Source organism: Oncorhynchus kisutch, unplaced genomic scaffold, assembly GCF_002021735.2.
Source record: "Oncorhynchus kisutch isolate 150728-3 unplaced genomic scaffold, Okis_V2 Okis09a-Okis19a_hom, whole genome shotgun sequence".
Classification (NCBI taxonomy): domain Eukaryota; kingdom Metazoa; phylum Chordata; class Actinopteri; order Salmoniformes; family Salmonidae; genus Oncorhynchus; species Oncorhynchus kisutch.
Genome location: NW_022261985.1, coordinates 13,978,868 through 14,004,833, shown reverse-complemented (window position 1 = coordinate 14,004,833; position 25,966 = coordinate 13,978,868). Strand labels below are relative to the sequence as shown.

Below are 25,966 nucleotides of genomic sequence, written 5' to 3'. Positions count from 1 at the left end.
GATAGCCTGGGCACCCAGATCTGTTTAGAGATGATACAAGATTGCCTGGGCCCCTGGATCTGTTTAGAGATGATACAAGATAGCCTGGCCCCCTGGATGTGTTTAGAGATGATACAAGATAGCCTGGCCCCCTGGATGTGTTTAGAGATGATACAAGATAGCCTGGCCCCCGGATCTGTTTAGAGATGATACAAGATAGCCTGGCCCCCTGGATCTGTTTAGAGATGATGCAAGATAGCCTGGCCCCCTGGATCTGTTTAGAGATGATACAAGATAGCCTGGGCCCCCCAGGATCTGTTTGTGCTCTCACCAACTCCATTTCTCATTGTCATGAGTTGTCATAACAACACAATCAGACAGGTACCCAGGCTAGATAAAAGACAGGTTGTAACAATGTATGTACTGACAACAACAAAAAAGATATATTTTATGTCCAGTTATAGGCCAATAGAAGAAGCACTGAACCACCAAGGGCTTTCTTTCTTGGATCTAGAATACGTGTTAAAAGAGACCAAGACTAACTCTGACTGACTCCATTTTGATTTGTTAACATGGTATTTATATTTAACAGATACTACACTTCTGTTTTCAGCATGAACGTTTTCTATGTTTTCTTGAACCCATTAAATGGGATTTTCTATTTGAGGCTTGTGGCCACAGGGCTCTGGTCAAAAGTAGTGCACTATGTAGGGAATTAGGTGTGCTATTTGGGACAAAAATCTTGATTCCCAAATAGTGTACAGGAAAACAGAAACGGGTTATTGTTTACAGAAAGAAAATTCTACGTGTAGAATGTTGTGTACAACCAGATATAAGGAAGTGATGTCAGAACTAAATATATGGATTATGCTGTACAAACCCATTTGCTGATTCATTGACTCCAGGTTTGTTCATCATTTCAAACAGGAAATCAGGAAAACTTTTATAGACAATAGTGTTATAACAATATGAATAGACGATGCTGAACAACTAAAGTGTTTATGATCCAGAGTATATGATTAACACCTGTTTTCTAGAACGTTCTCTCCGCATTTTATTGCAGAAGCCAGAGTATTTAATGGTTTAGGTAGAGAGCCTGTTGTAGCCTGGCCAGTGCCACCAGTGGATTGTCGCTGTCCTCTCCTACAGGGTAGTGGACAGAAGAGTCCTGTTGGAAGGAGCTCCTGGAGATATAGCCCAGGTCTGACCCACTGACGGGTCTCTTCTCCTGGGCAGCAGGCTTCATCACCTCCCCACCTTCCTCCATCTCTACCGGCTGGGAGTGGGTTATATCTGGCAGGGGAGGGAGGTACTGAATCTGACGATCCATCGGTACAGGTGGGGTAACCTGGATGGAGCTGAAGGACAGTCGTGATTGGCCCATCTTGACAGGAAGTGATAGGTCCATCTCTCCACGCGGTTGTGATAGGTAGCCGTTCTCTGTGGACACAGAGGTGATTTCTGGGATACCACTGAGACCACAGAGTGACAGCTGGAGAGACATGAGTTGTTCCAGGGTGTCAACAGAGGGTTGACAAGAAGGACTGTATGCCTCCTCCTCTTCCTCGTTCTCTAGAGGGCAACGGTCTGCTGTTCCCCACCTCTCCTGTAGGCGGAGACAGTTCTCTCTGGCCAAGGGTGGCTCACTCGGGAGAAGATCTGACAACCCACAGGGTTGACTCTCCAGGGCATGGGGGTGCAGATCAGAGATAAGTACCCCGGGTGGGGCCTCAACGACTGGGTATGTTGGGTACACCTGGTGGCTGTCGGAGTTGACCCCTGGAAGAAGCTCCAGCACACACGTCCCGTGACCTGGAAGGAGAAGACTTTATTAATACCTACCAGACAGACATGTCTTCTGTTGTACCAAACCCCTTTAGCCTGGGCACCAGTCTGTTTGTGCTATCATTCCACTCCCCTCTGATAACCTTACCTTCCAGTTTCACTTCAGGAGTCGAGACCTGGACTCCCTGGCTGTCTTCATTGATCTCTACATCATAGCTGGAGATTGGAGGCTCCTTCCTGTATTCTGGAACACACTCTAGAACAGGAGGCCCCTTCCTGTATTCTGGAACAAACTCCAGAACAGGAGGCTCCTTCCTGTATTCTGGAACAAACTCTAGAACAGGAGGCCCCTTCCTGTACTCTGGAACAAACTCTAGAACAGGTGGCCCATTCCTGAACTCTGGAACAAACTCTAGAACAGGTGGCCCATTCCTGAACTCTGGAACAAACTCTAGAACAGGTGGCCCATTCCTGTATTCTGGAACAAGCTCCAGAACAGGTGGCCCATTCCTGAACTCTGGAACAAACTCTAGAACAGGTGGCCCATTCCTGAACTCTGGAACAAACTCTAGAACAGGTGGCCCATTCCTGAACTCTGGAACAAACTCTAGAACAGGCGCGACCGGCTTTTCCAGTAGAGCGTCATACTCTGTTACTGCGAACACTTCCTCCTCTGCGTTGATGTCAACACACTCCTGTTCAAACCAGTCTGGGTTCTCTAACTGGAACGCCTGGAAGGCTTCGATGGCGTCTCGCAGATCTCTCCCCGGTGGACATTTGAAGTACTCTTCCACTCCGATCCCCTCGATGTGGCTGACCTGATTTGAATTAAATCATTCATTTTATTTGACATATTACTGAACAAAAATATATATAAACACAACAACTTTGAAGATTTTACTGAGTTACAGTTCATATCAGGAAATCAGTCAATGGAAATACATTTATTGGGCCATAATCTGTGGATTTCACATGACTGGGCAGGGGCTCAGCTGTGGGTGGGGGGCATAGGCCCACCCACTTGGCAGCCAGGCCCAGTTAATCAGGAGCCAGGCCCACCCACTTGGCAGCCAGGCACACCCCCTTGGCAGCCAGGCCCACCCACTTGGCAGGCAGGCCCACCCACTTGGCAGGCAGGCCCACCCACTAAGGAGCCAGGCCCACCCACTAAGGAGCCAGGCCCACCCACTTGGCAGCCATGTCCATCCACTAAGGAGCCAGGCCCACCCACTAAGGAGCCAGGCCCACCCACTTGGCAGCCAGGCCCACCCACTAAGGAGCCAGGCCCACCCACTTGGCAGGCAGGCCCATCCACTAAGGAGCCAGGCCCATCCACTAAGGAGCCAGGCCCATCCACTAAGGAGCCAGGCCCACCCACTTGGCAGCCAGGCCCACCCACTAAGGAGCCAGGCCCACCCACTAAGGAGCCAGGCCCACCCACTTGGCAGCCAGGTCCATCCACTAAGGAGCCAGGCCCACCCACTAAGGAGCCAGGCCCACCCACTTGGCAGCCAGGCCCACCCACTAAGGAGCCAGGCCCACCCACTTGGCAGGCAGGCCCATCCACTAAGGAGCCAGGCCCATCCACTAAGGAGCCAGGCCCATCCACTAAGGAGCCAGGCCCATCCACTAAGGAGCCAGGCCCACCCCCTTGGCAGCCAGGCCCACCCACTTGGCAGGCAGGCCCACCCACTTGGCAGGCAGGCCCACCCACTAAGGAGCCAGGCCCACCCACTAAGGAGCCAGGCCCACCCACTTGGCAGCCAGGTCCATCCACTAAGGAGCCAGGCCCACCCACTAAGGAGCCAGGCACACCCACTTGGCAGCCAGGCTCACCCACTAAGGAGCCAGGCCCACCCACTTGGCAGGCAGGCCCATCCACTAAGGAGCCAGGCCCATCCACTAAGGAGCCAGGCCCATCCACTAAGGAGCCAGGCCCATCCACTAAGGAGCCAGGCCCACCCACTAAGGAGCCAGGCCCACCCACTAAGGAGCCAGGCCCATCCACTAAGGAGCCAGGCCCATCCACTAAGGAGCCAGGCCCACCCACTAAGGAGCCAGGCCCACCTACTTGGCAGGCAGGCCCATCCACTAAGGAGCCAGGCCCACCCACTAAGGAGCCAGGCCCACCCACTAAGGAGCCAGGCCCATCCACTAAGGAGCCAGGCCCATCCACTAAGGAGCCAGGCCCATCCACTAAGGAGCCAGGCCCACCCACTAAGGAGCCAGGCCCATCCACTAAGGAGCCAGGCCCATCCACTAAGGAGCCAGGCCCACCCACTAAGGAGCCAGGCCCACCCACTAAGGAGCCAGGCCCACCCACTAAGGAGCCAGGCCCATCCACTAAGGAGCCAGGCCCACCCACTTGGCAGCCAGGCCCACCCACTAAGGAGCCAGGCCCACCCATGAAGGAGCCAGGCCCACCCACTAAGGAGCCAGGCCCACCCACTAAGGAGCCAGGCCCATCCACTAAGGAGCCAGGCCCACCCACTAAGGAGCCAGGCCCACCCACTAAGGAGCCAGGCCCACCCACTAAGGAGCCAGGCCCACCCACTAAGGAGCCAGGCCCATCCACTAAGGAGCCAGGCCCACCCACTAAGGAGCCAGGCCCATCCACTAAGGAGCCAGGCCCACCCACTTGGCAGCCAGGCCCACCCACTAAGGAGCCAGGCCCATCCACTAAGGAGCCAGGCCCACCCACTAAGGAGCCAGGCCCACCCACTAAGGAGCCAGGCCCATCCACTAAGGAGCCAGGCCCATCCACTAAGGAGCCAGGCCCATCCACTAAGGAGCCAGGCCCATCCACTAAGGAGCCAGGCCCATCCACTAAGGAGCCAGGCCCACCCACTAAGGAGCCAGGCCCATCCACTAAGGAGCCAGGCCCACCCACTAAGGAGCCAGGCCCACCCACTAAGGAGCCAGGCCCATCCACTAAGGAGCCAGGCCCATCCACTAAGGAGCCAGGCCCATCCACTAAGGAGCCAGGCCCACCCACTAAGGAGCCAGGCCCACCCACTTGTCAGCCAGGCCCACCCACTAAGGAGCCAGGCCCACCCACTAAGGAGCCAGGCCCACCCACTAAGGAGCCAGGCCCATCCACTAAGGAGCCAGGCCCATCCACTAAGGAGCCAGGCCCATCCACTAAGGAGCCAGGCCCACCCACTAAGGAGCCAGGCCCATCCACTAAGGAGCCAGGCCCACCCACTAAGGAGCCAGGCCCATCCACTAAGGAGCCAGGCCCACCCACTAAGGAGCCAGGCCCACCTACTTGGCAGGCAGGCCCATCCACTAAGGAGCCAGGCCCACCCACTAAGGAGCCAGGCCCACCCACTAAGGAGCCAGGCCCACCCACTAAGGAGCCAGGCCCATCCACTAAGGAGCCAGGCCCACCCACTAAGGAGCCAGGCCCATCCACTAAGGAGCCAGGCCCACCCACTAAGGAGCCAGGCCCATTATTTTTTTAACGTAGTTATGACACATTGATTACACAATCGATCGTATTTCATATGTCACAACGATTCATCGATACAGTTTGCTATGATGCTGGTAAAGTTCTCGCGTACCTTCAGTGCTGGTCAAAAAGCTAGCTAGCTCATCATGGATGCAAAACGACATCTGTTTCAGTAGCTATCGTTAGCTAGCTACATATATAGCTACAGTTGAAGTCAGTCAGTTGTTTACATACACTTAGGTTGGAGTCATTAAAACTCGTTTTTCAACCACTCCACACATTTATTGTTAAACTATAGTTTTGGCAAGTCGGTTAGGACATCTACTTTGTGCATGACACAAGTCATTTTTCGAACAATTGTTTGCAGACAGATTATTTCACTTATAATTCACTGTATCACAATTGCAGTGGGTCAGAAGTTTACCTACACTAAGTTGACTGTGCCTTTATACAGCTTGGAAAATTCCAGAAAATGATGTCATGGCTTTAGAAGCTTCTGATAGGCTGATTGACATCATTTGAGACAATTGGAGGTGTACCTGTGGAAGTATTTCAAGGCCTACCTTCAAACTCAGTGCCTCTTTGCTTGACATCATGGGAAAATCAAAAGAAATCAGCCAAGACCTCAGAATTGTTTTTTTAGACCTCCACAAGTCTGGTTCATCATTGGGAGCAATTTCCAAATGACTGAATGTACCACATTCATCTGTACAAACAATAGTACGCATGTATAAACACCATGGGACCACGCAGCCGTCATACAGCTCAGGAAGGAGACGCGTTCTGTCTCCTAGAGATGAACGTACTTTGGTGCGAAAGGTGCAAATCAATCCCAGAACAACAGCAAAGGACCTTGCGAAGATGCTGGAGGAAACAGGTACAAAAGTATCTATCCACAGTCAAACCAGTCATATATCGACATTACCTGGAAGGCCACTCAGCAAGGAAGAAGCCACTGCTCCAAAACCGCCATAAAAAAGCCAGACTACGGTGTTGCAACTGTACATGGGGACAAAGATCGTACTTTTTTGGAGAAATGTCCTCTGGTCTGATGAAACAAAAATATAACTGTTTGACCATAATGACCGTCGTTATGTTTGGAGGAAAAGGGGGAGGCTTGCAAGCCGAAGAACACCATCCCAACCGTGAAGCACAGGGGTGGCAGCATCATGTTGTGGGGGTGCTTTGCTGCAGGAGGGACTGGTGCATTTCACAAAATAGATGGCATCATGAGGGGGAAAATTATGTGGATATATTAAAACAACATCTCAAGACATCAGTCAGGAAGTTAAAACTTGGTCGCAAATGGGTCTTCCAAATGGACAATGACCCCAAGCATACTTCCAAAGTCGTGGCAAAATGGCTTAAGGACAACAAAGTCAAGGTATTGGAGTGGCCATCACAAAGCCCTGACCTCAATCCCATAGAACATTTTTGGGCAGGATGTCACCGAGTAGACTGATACCCCATTTCATTGCTTCACATTCCAGCCTTGTTTAACATTATCTAGTCTAAATATGCCATGCCGTAACCTTCTGCCTCACTTTCAAAATATACTTTTATTTTGAAGGCAAACCGCAAAGTCCACTATTGTGCCTAATCCTTATTGTGGCTAGCTTCACAACACATAACCCGGTCCGGTCGAGCCTCACTAGCCAGATGAAGCTAGCTGGCTGCTTATAACGTTAGCTTTGGGCAACAGGGTTAAGTAGCTGGCTAGCTATTTATTTTCATGAACTGAAGTTCAATTTCAATAGTCAAACAACAAGTGGCTACCTAGCTAATACTTACTCACAAGGATTCCTATTATTGCTAAGAATAATGAAAATGGCTGCAGTTTCTACTGGTCATAGTTTTCAGGCTGGTTGTATTGGTGCCAGCTAGGTACCAAGCTAAAGCCAGCTAGGTACCAAGCTAAAGCCAGCTAGGTACCAAGCTAAAGCCAGCTAGGTACCAAGCTAAAGCTAGCTAGGTACCAAGCTAAAGCTAGCTAGGTACCAAGCTAAAGCTAGCTAGGTACCAAGCTAAAGCTAGCTAGGTACCAAGCTAAAGCTAGCTAGGTACCAAGCTAAAGCTAGCTAGGTACCAAGCTAAAGCTAACTAGGTACCAAGCTAAAGCTAACTAGGTACCAAGCTAAAGCTAGCTAGGTACCAAGCTAAAGCTAGCTACCCCAGAAGTTGCGGTTGAACAGATGATGCTTTATTACCAACGCGGTATTGTAAACACATCGTTCGTGGCCGGTGTTTGCTTGTATCTGGTGCAACTGTATCTACTATACTGTGTTGTACAGCTTTGACAGAGCTACTGTATCTACTATACTGTGTTGTACAGCTTTGACAGAGCTACTGTATCTACTATACTGTGTTGTACAGCTTTGACAGAGCTACTGTATCTACTATACTGTGTTGTACAGCTTTGACAGAGCTACTGTATCTACTATACTGTGTTGTACAGCTTTGACAGAGCTACTGTATCTACTATACTGTGTTGTACAGCTTTGACAGAGCTACTGTATCTACTATACTGTGTTGTACAGCTTTGACAGAGCTACTGTATCTACTATACTGTGTTGTACAGCTTTGACAGAGCTACTGTATCTACTATACTGTGTTGTACAGCTTTGACAGAGCTACTGTATCTACTATACTGTGTTGTACAGCTTTGACAGAGCTACTGTATCTACTATACTGTGTTGCAAACTTCTTTGTACAGCTTTGACAGAGCTACTGTATCTCTTTGACACGCAAAGACCCAAACGGCGTTCCGTAGTATGTCGTGAAGCTAATAGCAGTGACGCTATTATTGTGTTACTCTGGTAAGGCAGCATCTGAAAAATAGCGCACTTTGTATGTAGTGTGTACCGGTGCTCGACCAGTGCTACTGATAGTCGTGGTGGCGCTTGGCTTGAACTCAGAACACACAACATTAGAACTGTGTTATTTAACGTGTCCAATAGTGTTATTTGACTGGTGTCTTTTTTTTTGACACGCAAAGACCGAAACTCTTTCAAATGGCTGCTGGACTTGTTGACTGCTCGATCCACACGGCAGACATTGTGGGCGAGGTTAGGAATGCTGTGTTGCAGGTGTAGCGTAACATTTTACGTGGCGTCATTACGTCATGTACCTACGTTATGTAGGTTTGCACGTCAGCTATGACATCCGGTTGTTAACATCGACGTTAAACTAGACATCGGGCCGATACAGATGTCGTTATTTTTGAGCTAATATCGTCCGAGTCCGATGTGTTCACCGATATATCGTGCATCATTACCGTTAGAAAGCTGGGACCAGACTGGCCGTACCTGTCCCATACACTAGGGTACAGAACTACAGACCAGGCAGGAAGCATAGGGAGATCCCATCAACAAACTGACCTGTCCCGGTGCGTACTTCTCCTGGTCCAGGATCCTGAAGCAGAGCTCCTCAAAGTGCTTCATCAGCTTGTACTTCACAGCGATGTCGAAGACAGACGGCACGTCTCGCTCACTGCCGACCTCGTCAAAGTAGGCCACCATGTACTTCCCCATCGCGGCGGCCTGTTGCATGTCGGGCAGGAAGAGGTTGAGGGCCGGCGTCAGCATGTCGTCGATGGGCGACCGGAGGTCCTCTCTTAACGTCACACGACTCTGGCCACACATCGCCCTCCACTTGGCTTGGACGCCACGAGAACAGAGGACCAGGATCTTGTCTGATGATTTGTTGACCTGTCGGAGAGAAGCGGAGAGAGGGAAAGGAGAGGAGAGAAGAGAAGAGGAGAGAGGGGGAGGAGAGAAGAGAAGAGGAGAGAGGGGGAGGAGAGAAGAGAAGAGGAGAGAGGGGGAGGAGAGAAGAGAAGAGGAGAGAGGGGGAGGAGAGAAGAGAAGAGAAGAGGAGGAGGAGAGAAGAGAAGAGGAGAGAGGGGGGAGGAGAGAAGAGAAGAGGAGAGGAGAGAGGGGGGAGGAGAGAAGAGAAGAGGAGAGAGGGGGGAGGAGAGAAGAGAGGAGGAGAGAGGGGGAGGAGAGGAGAGAAGAGGAGAGAAGAGGAGAGAGGGGGAGGAGAGAGGGGGAGGAGAGGAGAGAAGAGGAGAGAAGAGAAGAGGAGAGAGGGGGGAGGAGAGAAGAGAAGAGGAGAGAAGAGGAGAGAGGGGGAGGAGAGAAAGAGAAGAGGAGAGAGGGGGGAGGAGAGAAGAGAGGAGGAGAGAGGGGGAGGAGAGAAGAGAAGAGGAGAGAGGGGGAGGAGAGAGGGGGAGGAGAGAGAGGGGGAGGAGAGGACAAGAGAGGAGAGGAGAGAAGAGAAGAGGGAGAGAGGGGGAGGAGAGGAGAAAAGAGGAGAGAGGGGGAGGAGAGAAGAGGAGAGAAGAGACGGGGAGGAGAGAAGAGAAGAGGAGAGAGGGGGGAGGAGAGAAGAGAAGAGGAGAGGAGAGAAGGGGGAGGAGAGAAGAGAGGAGGAGAGAGGGGGAGGAGAGAAGAGAAGAGGAGAGAGGGGGAGGAGAGAAGAGAAGAGGAGAGAGGGGGAGGAGAGAAGAGAAGAGGAGAGAGGGGGAGGAGAAGAGAGAAGAGAAGAGAGGGGGGAGGAGAGAAGAGAAGAGAGGAGAGAGGGGGAGGAGAGAAGAGGAGAGGAAGAGAGGGGGGGGAGGAGAGAAGAGTAAGAGGAGAGAGGGGGAGGAGAGAAGAGAAGAGGGAGAGGCGAGAGGGGGAGGAGAGAAGAGAGGAGGAGAGGAGGGGGAGGAGAGGAGAGAGAGGAGAGAAGAGAAGAGGAGAGAGGGGGGAGGAGCGGAGAGAGAGGAGGAGAGGAGAGGGGGAGGAGAGAAGAGAAGAGGAGAGAGGGGGAGGAGAGAAGAGAAGAGGAGAGAGGGGGAGGAGAGAAGAGAAGAGGAGAGAGGAGGAGAGGAGAGAAGAGGAGAGAGGGGGGAGGAGAGAAGAGAGGCGGAGAGAGGGGGAGGAGAGAAGAGAAGAGGAGAGGAAGAGAGGGGGGGAGGGAGAGAAGAGAAGAGAGGAGAGGAGAGGGAGGAGGAGAGAGGAGAAGAGGAGAGAAGAAGAGAGAGAAGAGAAGGGAGAGAGGGGGAGGAGAGGAGAGAATAGGAGAGAAGAGAGAGGAGGAGAGAGGGGGGAGGAGAGAAGAGAGAAGAGGAGAGAAGAGGAGAGAGGGGGAGGAGAGAAGAGAAGAGGAGAGGAGAGAGGGGGGAGGAGAGAAGAGAAGAGGAGAGAGGGGGGGAGGAGAGGAGAGAAGAGGAGAGAAGAGAAGAGGAGAGAGGGGGGAGGAGAGAAGAGAAGAGGAGAGAAGAGGAGAGAGGGGGGAGGAGAGAAGCGAAAGAGGAGAGAGGGGGGAGGAGAGAAGAGAGGAGGAGAGAGGGGGAGGAGAGAAGAGAAGAGGAGAGAGGGGGGGGGAGAGAGGGGGAGGAGAGAGGGGGAGGAGAGGACAAGAGAGGAGAGAGGGGGAGGAGGAGAGAAGAGGAGAGAAGAGAGGGGGAGGAGAGAAGAGAAGAGGAGAGAGGGGGAGGAGAGAAGAGAAGAGGAGAGGAGAGAGGGGGGAGGAGAGAAGAGAGGAGGAGAGAGGGGGAGGAGAGGAGAGAAGAGGAGAGAAGAGAAGAGGAGAGAGGGGGGGAGGAGAGGAGAGAAGAGGAGAGAGGGGGAGGAGAGAAGAGAAGAGGAGAGAGGGGGGAGGAGAGAAGAGAAGAGGAGAGAGGGGGGGAGGAGAGAAGAGAAGAGGAGAGAGGAGGAGAGGAGAGAAGAGGAGAGAGGGGGGAGGAGAGAAGAGAGGAGGAGAGAGGGGAGGGAGAGGAAGAGAAGAGGAGAGGAGAGAGGGGGGGAGGAGAGAAGAGAAGAGAGGGGGAGGAGAGGAGGAGAAGAGGAGAGAAGAGAAGAGGAGAGAGGGGGAGGAGAGGAGAGAATAGGAGAGAAGAGAAGAGGAGAGAGGGGGGAGGAGAGAAGAGAAGAGGAGAGAAGAGGAGAGAGGGGGAGGAGAGAAGAGAAGAGGAGAGGAGAGAGGGGGGAGGAGAGAAGAGAAGAGGAGAGAGGGGGGAGGAGAGGAGAGAAGAGGAGAGAAGAGAAGAGGAGAGAGGGGGAGGAGAGAAGAGAGAGAGGAGAGAGGAGAGAGAGGGGAGGAGAGAAGAGAAGAGGAGAGAGGGGGGGGGAGAAGGAGAGAAGAGAGGGAGGAGAGAGGGGGGAGGAGAGAAGAGAAGAGGAGAGAGGGGGGGAGAGAGGGGGAGGAGAGAGGGGAGGAGAGGCACAAGAGAGGAGAGGAGAGAAGAGGAGAGGAGAGAGGGGGAGGAGAGAGGGGGAGGAGAGACAAGAAGAGGAGAGGAGAGAAGAGAAGAGGAGAGAGGGGGAGGAGAGAAGAGAAGAGGAGAGAGGGGGGAGGAGAGAAGAGAGGAGGAGAGAGGGGGAGGAGAGAAGAGAAGAGAAGAGGAGAGAGGGGGGAGGAGAGAAGAGAGGAGCGAGAGAGGGGAGGAGAAGAAGAGAAGAGGGAGAGGGGGGGAGGAGGAGAGGAAGGAGAGGGAGAGCGGGCGGAGGAGAGAAGAGGAAAGAGAGAAGAGGAGAGAGGTGGGAGGAGAGAAAGAGGAGGAGAGAGAAGAGGAGAGAGGGGAGGAGGAGAAGAGAAGAGGAGAGAAGAGAAGGAGAGAAGAGGGAGAGGGGGAGAGCAGAGAAGAGGCGAGGATGAGAGGGAGGAGGAGAGGAAGAGAACGAGGAGAGAGGGTCCGTGGAGGGAGAGAGGAGATAGAGGCCGAGAAGAAGAAGAGAAGAGGAGAGATGGAGAGAGGGGGACGGAGAGAAGAGAAGAGGAGAGAAGAAGAGGAGAGAGGGGAGGAGGAGAGAAGCGGAGAGAAGAGAAGAGGGAGAGAGGGGGGAGGAGAAGAGAGGAGGAGGAGAGAGGGGGAGGAGAGAGAGAAGAGGAGAGAGGGCGGAGGAGAGGAGGGCGGAGGAGAGGAACAAGCGAGGAGAGGAGGAGAGAGGAGGAAGAGAAGAGAGAGAGAGAGGGGGAGGACGGGAGAGAGGAGAAGAGGAGAGAGGGGAGGAAGCGAGGGGAGGAGAGAGGAGGGGACAAGAGAGAAGGAGGAGAGGACGAGAGAGGGGGAGGAGAAGAGGGGGGAGGAGAGGACAAGAAGAGGAGAGGAGAGAGAAGAGAAGAGGAGGAGGAGAGAGGGGGAGGAGCCAGGAGAGGAGAGAAGAGGAGAGAGGGGGGAGAGGAGAGAGGGGGAGGAGAGGACAAGAGAGGAGAGGAGAGACAGATTCATCAATCTATCCATCTGTGGAAACAGATTTCTTTCCTTGCTAAAGGGAACAACGGTACAGGGTCTGAAACCAACAACACTTTTACTTCCTAACCGTCTAGTCCTCTTCTCTACTGGGCCTGTATGTATAGTAGGACAACTGATCTAGGAGCAGTTTAGCCTTTTAGATTATATTGGTGGATATTACATGAACAAGGTGATCCTGATCCTAGATCAGCACTCCTGGTGTCTACCCACCTGTTGTCTCTGCCACTCCAGCCAGGGTAGTCTCCCCACAGTGCCCAGCCAGGTTGTGTCTAGAAGGTCCAACACAACCTCAGTTCCACACTTGGCCTGGAGGAAGGCACAGAGCTTCAGGACTATCTTCCTGTAGAGAGGATGGTCCTGAGAGTAGATCACCAACACCTTGGGAGGAACCCTGGGGAGATGAGGAGTCTGGACCTCTGGCTCTACCGCTGGGGGATAGGGGCCTGGTGGGACTGAAGGAGAGACAGAGAGGGAAGGAGGGGAGGGAAAGAGAGAGAGATGGAGGGAGAGAGAGGGAAGGGAGGGAGGGAGAGAGAGATGGAGGTAGGGAGGGAGAGAGTGAGGGAAGGGAGGGAGGGAGAGATGGAGAGAAGGGAGGGAGGGAGAGATGGAGAGAAAGAGGGAAGGAGGGAAAGAGAGAGAGATGGAGGTAGGGAGGGAGCGAGAGAGGGAAGGGAGGGAGAGACAGAGAGGGAAGGAGGGGAGGGAAAGAGAGAGATAGAGGTAGGGAGGGAGAGAGAGAGGGGAAAGGAGGGAGAGACAGAGAAAGACAGAGAGGGAAGGAGGGGACGGTTAAGAGAGAGATGGAGGGAGAGAGAGAGAGAGGGAAGGGAGGGAGAGAGAGAGAGAGAGAGGGGAGGGAGAAGAGGAGAAAGAGCGATAAAGAGAATAATGAGAAAATGAAAAAGAGAACAAGAAGATAACAATAAAAGTATCAACTAGAAAGAGGAAACTATGAAACAGGAAGTCAGATGGATGCTCCTCCTCTCCTCCCACGGACCATTTAGTCCCAAAATCCATCCTCATTTCTTAACCATCATATTCTGCCAATGTCTTAATTAATGTCATGCATTTAGTCATGGCTACATGACCGTGCAGTAATGAAGCATATTATATACATATTATAAATGCCTTCATTTCTGAACAGCCAAAGTAAGTCAAATAGAGACTTGTCAAAATAACTTGTTTGTCACTAAGGCGCACCGAATAACCGATTTCCAATACATTTTGAGTGAGAGATATTAAGTGAGCGATAATAAGTGAGAGATAATAAGTGAGCGATAATAAGTGAGAGATAATAAGTGAGAGATAATAAGTGAGAGATAATAAGTGAGCGATATTAAGTGAGCGATAATAAGTGAGCGATAATAAGTGAGAGATAATAAGTGAGCGATATTATGTGAGCGATATTAAGTGAGCGATATTAAGTGAGCGATATTAAGTGAGCGATATTAAGTGAGAGATAATAAGTGAGAGATAATAAGTGAGCGATATTATGTGAGCGATATTAAGTGAGCGATATTAAGTGAGCGATAATAAGTGAGCGATAATAAGTGAGAGATAATAAGTGAGCGATATTATGTGAGCGATATTAAGTGAGCGATATTTAGTGAGCGATATTAAGTGAGCGATATTAAGTGAGAGATAATAAGTGAGAGATAATAAGTGAGCGATATTATGTGAGCGATATTAAGTGAGCGATATTAAGTGAGCGATATTAAGTGAGCGATATTAAGTGAGCGATATTGAGTGAGCGATAATGAGTGAGAGATAATGAGTGAGAGATAATACGTGAGAGATAATACGTGAGAGATAATACGTGAGAGATAATACGTGAGCGATATTAAGTGAGCGATAATAAGTGAGAGATATTAAGTGAAAGATAATACGTGAGAGATAATGAGTGAGCGATAATAAGCGAGAGATAATAAGTGAGAGATAATAAGTGAGAGATAATAAGTGAGAGATAATGAGGGAGAAATATTAAGTGAGCGATATTAAGTGAGCGATAATAAGTGAGAGATAATAAGTGAGCGATAATGAGGGAGAGATAATAAGTGAGCGATATTAAGTGAGCGATAATAAGTGAGAGATAATAAGTGAGAGATAATAAGTGAGCGATAATAAGTGAGCGATAATGGCATCTCTCCTCAACTCACCTTTCTTTCTCCGTGTCCGTAGTTGACAGACGAGACAACAGACCATTCCACCGACCAGCAGCACCACCGCGGCTGCTATGGCCGTGTAGACTTTAGGAGATGAAGAATCTCCCATTAACACAGTTGGAGAGGTCTCTGTAATCACATCAGCATGTTGTTAGTGGAGAATCTCCCGTTAACACAGTTGGAGAGGTCTCTGTAATGACATCAGCATGTTGTTAGTGGAGAATCTCCCGTTAACACAGTTGGAGAGGTCTCTGTAATCACATCAGTATGTTGTTAGTGGAGAATCTCCCATTAACACAGTTGGAGAGGTCTCTGTAATCACATCAGTATGTTGTTAGTGGAGAATCTCCCATTAACACAGTTGGAGAGGTCTCTGTAATCACATCAGTATGTTGGTAGTGGAGAACATGAAATCTATCCTATTTCTACCATGTAATATAATAGACTTGTTGATGAACCTACCACATATGTTAAACGTTTTCCTTCTTCGTACACAGTCGTTGTTGCAACGGCTAAAAAACGGATGGATCTAGTAGGACGAAAACGAAGCTTTTACTAGGACACTATCAGGTACACACAACAGGTCAACAACATAAACGTCTAGCGTTGCGGAACGCTTGCCGAGCAAATTTGACGGAAACACAAGTAGGTTGTAAAGTTGTAAAGGAGGACTTACCTCCACATCAAAATAGCAACAGGTCTGGGGCCACTTCTCCAGGTCAAACACTACAGTCAGCCATGTCTGGTTTGTCTTAAAGGGAAAACATAAGATATGAACTCCCTTATCTTTCTACTTGATCTCTACATCATAGACTACAGGTACAGTGCCTTGGGAAAGTATTCATACCCCTTGACTTCTTCCACATTTTGTTACGTTACAGCCTTGTTCTAAAAATGGGTTGAATCATTTGTCCCTCAGTCTAAACACAATATCCCATAATGACATCACAATACCCCATAATGACATCACAATACCCCATAATGACATCCCAACACCCCATAATGACATCACAATACCCCATAATGACATCACAATACCCCATAATGACATCCCAACACCCCATAATGACATTCCAATACCCCATAATGACATTCCAATACCCCATAATGACATTCCAATACCCCATACTGACATCACAACACCCCATACTGACATCACAACACCCCATAGTTACAGCCTTATTCTAAAATGGATTAAATAAATAAATAAAATCTCAGCAATCTACACACAATAACCCATAATGACATCACAACACCCCATAATGACATCACAATAACCCATAATGACATCACAATAACCCATAATGACATCACAATAACCCATAATGACAAAGCAAAAAGATGGTTTTAGGAATTTTGGCAAATGTATTACAAATAAAAACCAGAAATGGTTTATTTACATAAGGACCCTTTACTATGAGACTGTACAATGAGCTCAGCTGCATCCTGTTTCCATTGATCATCCTTGAGATGTTTCTACAACTGGATTGGAGTCCACCTGTGGTAAATTCAATTGATTGGACATATATTTGGAAAGACACACACCTGTCTATATAAGGTTCCACAGTTGACAGTGCATGTCAGAGCAAAAACCAAGCCATGAGGTCCCAAGAACAGTGGCCTCCATCATTCTTAAATGAAAGAAGTTTGGAACCACCAAGACTCTTCCTAGAGCTGGTCGCCCAGCCAAACTGAGCAATCGGGGGAGAAGGGCCTTGGTCAGGGAGGTGATCAAGAACCTGATGTTCACTCTGAAGGAGCTCCTGAGTTCCTCTGTAGAGATGGGAGAACCTTCCAGAAGGACACCCATCTCTGCAGCATTCCACCAATCAGGCCATTATGGTAGAGTAGCCAGATGGAAGCCACTCCTCACTAAAAGGCACATGACAGCCAGCTTGGTCTAACGGTCTCTCAGACCATAAGAATCAAGATTCTCCGGTCTGATGAAACCTGACACCATCCCTACAGTGAAGCATGGTGGTGGCAGCATCATGCTGTGGGAATGCTTTTCAGCGGCAGGGACTGGGAGACTAGTCAGGATCGAGGAAAAGATGAACGGAGCAAAGTACAGAGAGATCCTTGATGAAAACCTGCTCCAGAGTGCTCAGAATCTCAGACTGGGGAGAAGGTTCACCTTCCAACAGGACAATGACCCTAAGCACACAGCCAAGACAACACAGGAGTGGCTTTGGGACAAGTCTCTGAATGTCCTTGAGTGGACCAACCAGAGCTTAGACTTGAACCCGATCGAACATCTCTGGAGAGACCTGATAATAGCTGTGCACTCCCCATCCAACCTGACAGAGCTTGAGAGGATCTGCAGAGAAGAATGGTAGAAACTCCCCAAATACAGGTGTGCCAAGCTTGTAGCGTCATACCCAAGAAGTATCGATGCTGTAATCACTGCTGTCATCGCTAGCAAAGATGCTTCAACAAAATACTGAATACTTTTGTAAATGTGATATTTCCAGGCTTTTAAAAAAAATACAATTTCTAAAAAACTGTTTTTGCTTTTTCATTATGGCGTATTGTGATGTCATTATGGGGTATTGTGATGTCATTATGGAGTATTGTGATGTCATTATGGGGTATTGTGATGTCATTATGGGGTATTGTGATGTCATTATGGGATATTGTGATGTCATTATGGGGTATTGTGATGTCATTATGGGGTATTGTGATGTCATTATGGGGTATTGTGTGTAGATTGATGAGTAAAAAAACAATGTAATCCATTTTAAAATAAGGCTGTAACGTAACAAAATGTGTAAAAGAGTCCAGCAGTCTGAATGCTCTGTACGCGTGAAGAAGATTAGAACCACAGCGATGAAGTGTGACACAGGATGTGCAGTGTCTCGCTTTGAAAACCTAAATGTTCTAGGTCAAACCACTGGAAGGGAAAACAACACGTCTCCTGAAGCGATGTCATTTGTCGTAGCGAGATACAAACACAATTCTGCTGATGATGCAGTTCTTTACGCAATGAGAAGGATGTAAAATAAAAACGAATAGAGCACCCTATTCCCTATATAGTGCACTACTTTTAACCAGAAGCCTATAAGTAGTTCACTTGATAGGGACTAGGGTGTCATTTGGGATACGCCTTTCGTTTATTTATTTTTTATTTAACTAGGTATGTCAGTTAAGAACAAATTGTTATTTTACAATGACGGCCTACTCCGGACAAACCCTCCCCTAAACCGGACGACGCTGGGCCAATTGTGCGCCGCCCTACGGGACTCCCGATCAACGACCAGTTGTGATACAGCCCGGGATCAAACCATGGTCTGTAGTGACGCCTCTAGCACTGAGATGTAGTGCCTTAGACCGCTGCACCACTCGGGAGGACTAATTAGTTAAAGGGAACCTACATATATCTATTGACTTCATAAGGCATTCATAAGGCATTCATAAGCTCTTCATAACATTAATAACCGTACCATGTCTGTGTCCTGCCATTGTCTGTTGCTGGAGCACAGTAGTGAGACTCTGTAGTTGTGTGAGTGCTGGTCTGTACTGAACCCAACAGTGAGCGTGGTTCTGCCTTGTGATCCAGTAGACCGCTCCAGCGTAGTGTTAGGTCTCCACAGACTCCCTTCACACAGCAACAAAGGAACCATGTCAGCACTGAGTAGCAGCATCCTGGAACGTTCTACTACTGGAACATTCTACTACTGGAACATTCTACTACTGGAACATTCTACTACTGGAACATTCTACTACTGGGATGTTCTACTACTGGAACATTCTACTACTGGGATGTTCTACTACTGGAACATTCTACTACTGGAACATTCTACTACTGGGATGTTCTACTACTGGAACATTCTACTACTGGGACGTTCTACTACTGGGACGTTCTACTACTGGAACATTCTACTACTGGAACATTCTACTACTGGAATGTTCTACTACTGGAATGTTCTACTACTGGAACATTCTACTACTGGAACGTTCTACTACTGGAACATTCTACTACTGGAACATTCTACTACTGGAACATACTACTACTGGAACGTTCTACTACTGGGATGTTCTACTACTGGAACGTTCTACTACTGGAACATTCTACTACTGGAACGTTCTACTACTGGGATGTTCTACTACTGGAATGTTCTACTACGGGAATGTTCTACTACTGGAATGTTCTACTACTGGAATGTTCTACTACGGGAATGTTCTACTACTGGAATGTTCTACTACTGGAATGTTCTACTACGGGAATGTTCTACTACGGGAATGTTCTACTACTGGAATGTTCTACTACTGGAATGTTCTACTACGGGAATGTTCTACTACTGGAACATTCTACTACTGGAACATTCTACTACTGGAACGTTCTACTACTGGAACGTTCTACTACTGGAACATTCTACTACTGGAACATTCTACTACTGGAACGTTCTACTACTGGAACATTCTACTACTGGAACATTCTACTACTGGAACGTTCTACTACTGGAACGTTCTACTACTGGAACGTTCTACTACTGGAACATTCTACTACTGGAACATTCTACTACTGGAACATTCTACTACTGGAACGTTCTACTACTGGAACATTCTACTACTGGAACATTCTACTACTGGAACATTCTACTACTGGAACGTTCTACTACTGGGATGTTCTACTACTGGAACGTTCTACTACTGGAACATTCTACTACTGGAACGTTCTACTACTGGAACATCCTACTACTGGAATGTTCTACTACTGGAACATTCTACTACTGGAACATTCTACTACTGGAACATTCTACTACTGGAACATTCTACTACTGGAACATTCTACTACTGGAACATTCTACTACTGGAACATTCTACTACTGGAACATTCTACTACTGGAACATTCTACTACTGGAACATTCTACTACTGGGATGTTCTACTACTGGAACATTCTACTACTGGGACGTTCTACTACTGGGACGTTCTACTACTGGAACATTCTACTACTGGAACATTCTACTACTGGAATGTTCTACTACTGGAACATTCTACTACTGGAACATTCTACTACTGGAACATTCTACTACTGGAATGTTCTACTACTGGAACATTCTACTACTGGAACATTCTACTACTGGAACATTCTACTACTGGAATGTTCTACTACTGGAACATTCTACTACTGGAACATTCTACTACTGGAATGTTCTACTACTGGAACATTCTACTACTGGAATGTTCTACTACGGGAATGTTCTACTACGGGAATGTTCTACTACTTGTGTTCGTACACCTCTTATAGAATATTAGATTAGATTATTATTGTCTATTTATTTGATTTATTTATATAAAGGTATTGAGGAGTTCCTGCAACTAAGTATAAACAGTACTGGCACCCAAAATGAGGACTGGAACCTGTTTCAGTCCAAGTCAAGAACCGGTCATAATATACTATGATCATTATACCTGTATGACTTGAGATATTTATTTACCGAGATGTTAATTACAACCACTGACCACTCACCACTTCACATAATATAACAGTAATGTGATTGGCCACTCATATAATATAACAGTAATGTGATTGGTCACTCATATAATATAACAGTAATGTGATTGGCCACTCATATAATATAACAGTAATGTGATTAGTCACTCACCACTTCACATAATATAACAGTAATGTGATTGGTCAATCACCACTTCATATAATATAACAGTAATGTGATTGGTCACTCATATAATATAACAGTAATGTGATTGGTCAATCACCACTTCATATAATATAACAGTAATGTGATTGGTCAATCACCACTTCATATAATATAACAGTAATGTGATTGGTCACTCATATAATATAACAGTAATGTGATTGGTCAATCACCACTTCATATAATATAACAGTAATGTGATTGGTCAATCACCACTTCATATAATATAACAGTAATGTGATTGGCCACTCACCACTTCATATAATATAACAGTAATGTGATTGGTCAATCACCACTTCATATAATATAATAGTAATGTGATTGGTCACTCATATAATATAACAGTAATGTGATTGGTCAATCACCACTTCATATAATATAACAGTAATGTGATTGGCCACTCACCACTTCATATAATATAACAGTAATGTGATTGGTCAATCACCACTTCATATAATATAATAGTAATGTGATTGGTCACTCATATAATATAACAGTAATGTGATTGGTCAATCACCACTTCATATAATATAACAGTAATGTGATTGGTCACTCACCACTTCATATAATATAACAGTAATGTGATTGGTCAATCACCACTTCATATAATATAATAGTAATGTGATTGGTCACTCATATAATATAACAGTAATGTGATTGGTCAATCACCACTTCATATAATATAACAGTAATGTGATTGGTCAATCACCACTTCATATAATATAACAGTAATGTGATTGGCCACTCACCACTTCATATAATATAACAGTAATGTGATTGGTCAATCACCACTTCATATAATATAATAGTAATGTGATTGGTCACTCATATAATATAACAGTAATGTGATTGGTCAATCACCACTTCATATAATATAATAGTAATGTGATTGGTCACTCATATAATATAACAGTAATGTGATTGGTCACTCACCGCTCTCCAAACACACCCTGCTCCTCTGAATCTTGGGATCTTTACAATCTAAGGTTAAATAACATCAGGTATTGAATGAAAAGCTGTTGATGCCAATCCGATGTGCAGTAGGAACAGACAGTAGACTACTGTACAAAGTCTCTACACTGTGTTTTACTAATCTCACCAAAATGTATGGTTCTCACCGGGCACAGTGATATGTTTATCGATGTTGTAACCAGAGTGTTTCAGGTTGGGTTTGGGGAGGTTGGAGACTGAGACAACGTATGACAAGCCGGGTTCAACCACCACTCGATCCAGGGAGAAAGACCACTGAGAGAAAATAGATAGTCTGTTTACTAGGGTGAGTCACGTAAGAATGGATATTTACCATTAAATTGATCACTTGTAATGCCGTCCTACCTTTTCATATGCTGGATTACGCATGGGCATCTTGTCGAAGAATTCGTACCGAACACACAGATTCTGGTTTGTGGCTTCCTTCAAAACATGAAGCTCTGTTCCTTTCAGGGAACTAATGCTTCCTGATCAGAAGAAGAAGGAGGAGAAGAAGATGAAGGTGGAGAAGAAGGTGAAGGAGAAGTAGATGAAGAAGAAGGTGAAGAAGAAGGTGAAGGAGAAGAAGAAGGTGAAGAAGAAGGTGAAGGATAAGAATAAGGTGAAGACGAAGAAGGTGAAGAAGAAGGAGAAGGTGAAGGAGAAGAAGGTGAAGAAGGTAAAGAAGGAGAAGAAGAAGGTGAAGGATAAGAAGAAGAAGGTGAAGGAGAAGAAGGTGAAGAAGAAGAAGGTGAAGGAGAAGGTGAAGGATAAGAAGAAGGAGAAGAAGAAGGTGAATAAGAAGAAGAAGGTGAAGAAGAAGGGAATGAAGGAGGAGAAGAAGAAGGTGAAGAAGAAGGTGAAGAAGAAGAAGGTGAAGGAGAAGAAGAAGGTGAAGGAGAAGAAGGTGAAGGAGAAGAAGAAGAAGGTGAATAAGAAGGGGAAGAAGAAGGTGAAGTAGAAGGTGAAGAAGGTAACGAAGGAGGAGAAGAAGAAGGTGAAGAAGAAGGTGAATGATAAGAAGAAGATGGTGAAGGAGAAGAAGGTGAAGAAGAAGGTAAAGAAGGTGAAGAAGAAGGTGAAGAAGAAGATGAAGGAGAAGTAGAAGGTGAAGGAGAAGAAGAAGAAGACGGTGAAGGAGAGGAAGAAGAAGGAGAAGAAGGTGAAGAAGAAGGAGAAGAAGAAGGTGACAAAGAAGATGAAGAAGGTAAAGAAAGAGGAGAAGAAGAAGGTGAAGAAGAAGGTGAAGGAGAAGAAGGTGAAGAAGGAGAAGAAGGTGAAGGAGAAGAAGAAGAAGGTGAAGAAGAAGGTGAAGGAGAAGGTGAAGAAGGTAAAGAAGAAGGTGAAGAAGAAGGTGAAAGGAGAAGAAAGTGAAGGAGAAGGTGAAGAAGAAGGTGAAGAAGAAGAAAGTGAAGAAGAAGGTTAAGAAGAGTAAGAAGGTGAAGAAGGTGAAGAAGAAGGTGAAGAAGAGTAAGAAGGTGAAGAAGGTGAAGAAGAAGGTGAAGAAGGTGAAGAAGAGTAAGAATGTGAAGAAGGTGAAGAAGAAGAAAGTGAAGAAGAAGGTGAAGAAGAGTAAGAAGGTGAAGAAGGTGAAGAAGAGTAAGAAGGTGAAGGTGACGAAGAAGGTGAAGAAGAAACGTAAAAGTCACAAAGTGCTGATATACTTCTAGTGCTCCTTTCCACCTATTACACATGTAACAAACAGCACCCTATGGCTTAGTGAGCTTTAATAGGGAGGCAAGGTCATGTCACATTGTGATAGTGGCCAGTCAACCCACCGTCATCCTGAGCTTTCCATCGGGCCACTAAAACAGGCACCAGGTGTCCCTCCTTATCTTTTCTAGTGTCCAGCTCCACCTCGAGGTTCACTGGGCTGCTAGGAGTGTAGCGCCAAGGCTTCAACCACCCAGGATCCAGACAGTTATCTATGGAGGGGAGGGGAGGGGAGGGGGGAGGAGAGGGAGAGGGGTGGAGATGGGAGGGGAGACGAGGAGATGGGAGGGGGGAGAGGGGTGGAGATGGGAGGGGAGACAAGGAGATGGGAGGGGAGGGGAGACGAGGAGATGGGAGGGGGGAGAGGGGTGGAGATGGGAGGGGAGACGAGGAGATGGGAGGGGAGGGGGGAGAGGCGTGGAGATGGGAGGGGAGGGAGAAGGGATGGGATGGGGGAGGGGTGAGAGGGGTGGAGATGGGAGGAGAGGGGAGACGAGGAGATGGGAGGGGAGGGGGAGAGGCGTGGAGATGGGAGGGGAGGGGGGAGGGGGGAGGGGAGGGGGGAGGGAGGAGGGAGGAGAGGGGTGGAGATGGGAGGGGAGGGGAGGAGAAACGAGGAGATGGGAGGGGAGAGGAGAGGGGTGGAGATGGGAGTGGAGGGGAGGAGAGACAAGGAGATGGGAGGGGAGAGGGAGAGGGGTGGAGATGGGAGGGGAGGGGAGGAGAGACGAGGAGATGGGAGTGGAGGGGGAGAGGGAAGGGAAGGAGAGAAGAGAAGAGAAGAGGAGATGGTAGGGGAGGGGAGGGGGGAGAGGGGAGGAGATGGGAGGGGAGGCGGGAGAGGGGTGGAGATGGGAGGGAGAGGGAGGAGATGGGAGGGGAGGCGGGAGAGGGGAGGAGATGGGAGGGGAGGCGGGAGAGGGGTGGAGATGGGAGGGGAGGCGGGAGAGGGGAGGAGATGGGAGGGGAGGAGGAGATGAGGAGCAGAGTGTAGGGGGAGGGGAGCAGAGCGGAGGGGAGAGGGGAGCAGAGCGGAGGGGGGAGGGGAGCGGAGGGCATTTTAATCCAATATGTCTACTTTGAACATAAATGTTTTCCATCTTTATTACACTTATTGATGAAGGAAGTGATCGACAATCACATCATAAAGGAACCAGGCAACTGTGATCCCAGCTGGTCTGAACACAATAACCACAAAACACTGTGTGGACCAATAGTAACAGTCTACGGTACGTTTAGAGATACTACTCACTGATGTTGGTTTCGCATCTCAAACCCTGCACAAAAAGAGGAATGCACACAGGCACATGAGCAAGTGAAAACCATAGAACAAGAAACAACAACAACTTAGAATGTACGATGGACTAATCGTGTATTTCTGTTAAGTCTGGCGCAAACGTGACTTCTCTCTGTTTTAGATATATTTCCACACTATGAGGTTGGAATAATATTGTGAAATTGTGAAAATGATGATAATGCCCGTTTAGTATAAAGAGCTGTTTGAAAAGCCTTCCTGAAATGGCTCCCCGTTTTAGTGGGAGTTTTGGCCTGCCAGGTGGTAAACTAGTTCATAAAAGACCACTGGAAATGTTGGCCTGCCCCAATGACATCACAAGGCCTGCCCCAATGACATCACAAGGCCTGCCCAGTGACATCACAAGGCCTGCCCCAATGACATCACAAGGCCTGCCCAGTGACATCACAAGGCCTGCCCAGTGACATCACAAGGCTGTAAAGTGACATCACAAGGCCTGCCCAGTGACATCACAAGGCCTGCCCAGTGACATCACAAGGCCTGCCCAGTGACATCACAAGGCTGTAAAGTGACATCACAAGGCCTGCCCAGTGACATCACAAGGCCTGCCCAGTGACATCACAAGGCTGTAAAGTGACATCACAAGGCCTGCCCAGTGACATCTCAAGGCTGTAAAGTGACATCACAAGGCCTGCCCAGTGACATCACAAGGTTGTAAAGTGACATCACAAGGCCTGCCCAGTGACATCACAAGGACTGCCCAGTGACATCACAAGGCCTGCCCAGTGACATCACAAGGCCTGCCCAGTGACATCACAAGGCCTGCCCAGTGACATCACAAGGCCTGCCCAGTGACATCACAAGGCTGTAAATTAGATTATTATTATTTTTTAAACAGCTGCATTTGTCCTTTAATAGTTTTGAATTATTTACAAATAAATGTACTTGCTGAGATTAGTGGTATTTTTTGGTTAATATGATAATTTCAAAGAATGATAGAATGAGTAGTCATCTATTTTGATAAGGCATTTATCTTATCATGATCAAGTAAATGAGTAGCCTGAGGCATAATTCAAGTCAGCCTGATGGACGGATTATAGATACGGCAATTACATATTTTATTTTTTATGTAACTTTTATTTAACTAAGCAAGTCAGTTAATTAAGAACAAATTCTTATTTACAATAACGTCCTACCCCGGACAAACCCGGACGACTCTGGGACCATTGTGCGCCGCACTACGGGACTCCCAATCACCGCCGGATGTACTGATGCAAATGCACTGATAGAGTTTGACTCTTTTGCCGAATACATTTTTAACAGTCAGTCGTCATTTACCTCTTGAGTACAGTTTAGTGTGGGCCATTCCAAGATCCGTAGACTTGATGAAGTAAAGACAAACGCCAACAACAATCCCACCGTGAGAAGTAACTTCATTTTCGTTAGGTCAAAAGCAAGTAGCTTTCCTTCCGCAAATCATTTTCACAGCTCAAAAACAACAACACATTTCCAATTGTCATTGAGAATCATAAATGTAGCGCACACGTCACGATTGAAACAAATAAAAACTCTCTCATCTGCAAACGCGCATTTACTGTACAATACAGTAGGCTATACTTAGACAGACAATAAATTAGATGCCATTCACACGAGGAGTCCACGAAATGTCTCATGAAGGTAAATCCCCAGAACTACCCGTGAAGGAAGGTCGGTACAACGTCTAAATGGTTAACTTACTGTAACTTCCTGG

The 25,966-nt window shown here is 47.7% G+C and overlaps 1 protein-coding gene across 2 annotated transcripts; it reads right to left on the bottom strand.

The window, feature by feature from the left end:
• Positions 1–400: 400 nt before the first annotated feature.
• LOC116360597 (interleukin-17 receptor A) lies at positions 401–25,966 on the bottom strand. 2 transcript variants are annotated; one of them, XM_031815501.1, is made up of 15 exons: positions 25,555–25,966; positions 24,214–24,238; positions 23,027–23,173; positions 21,615–21,736; positions 21,398–21,524; positions 21,213–21,260; positions 18,061–18,215; positions 15,297–15,371; positions 15,083–15,149; positions 14,615–14,749; positions 12,666–12,907; positions 8,593–8,922; positions 2,353–2,582; positions 1,913–2,313; positions 401–1,791 (listed from the first exon to the last, which is right to left on the bottom strand). In XM_031815501.1, exons 1-15 carry the CDS (start codon positions 25,651–25,653, stop codon positions 1,055–1,057), a joined length of 2,940 nt encoding a protein of 979 aa, XP_031671361.1. In that variant the 5' UTR covers positions 25,654–25,966; the 3' UTR covers positions 401–1,054. The 2 variants fall into 2 exon arrangements, with proteins under 2 accessions (XP_031671361.1, XP_031671360.1); XM_031815500.1 differs by having other exon boundaries at positions 1,913–2,582; positions 25,555–25,965.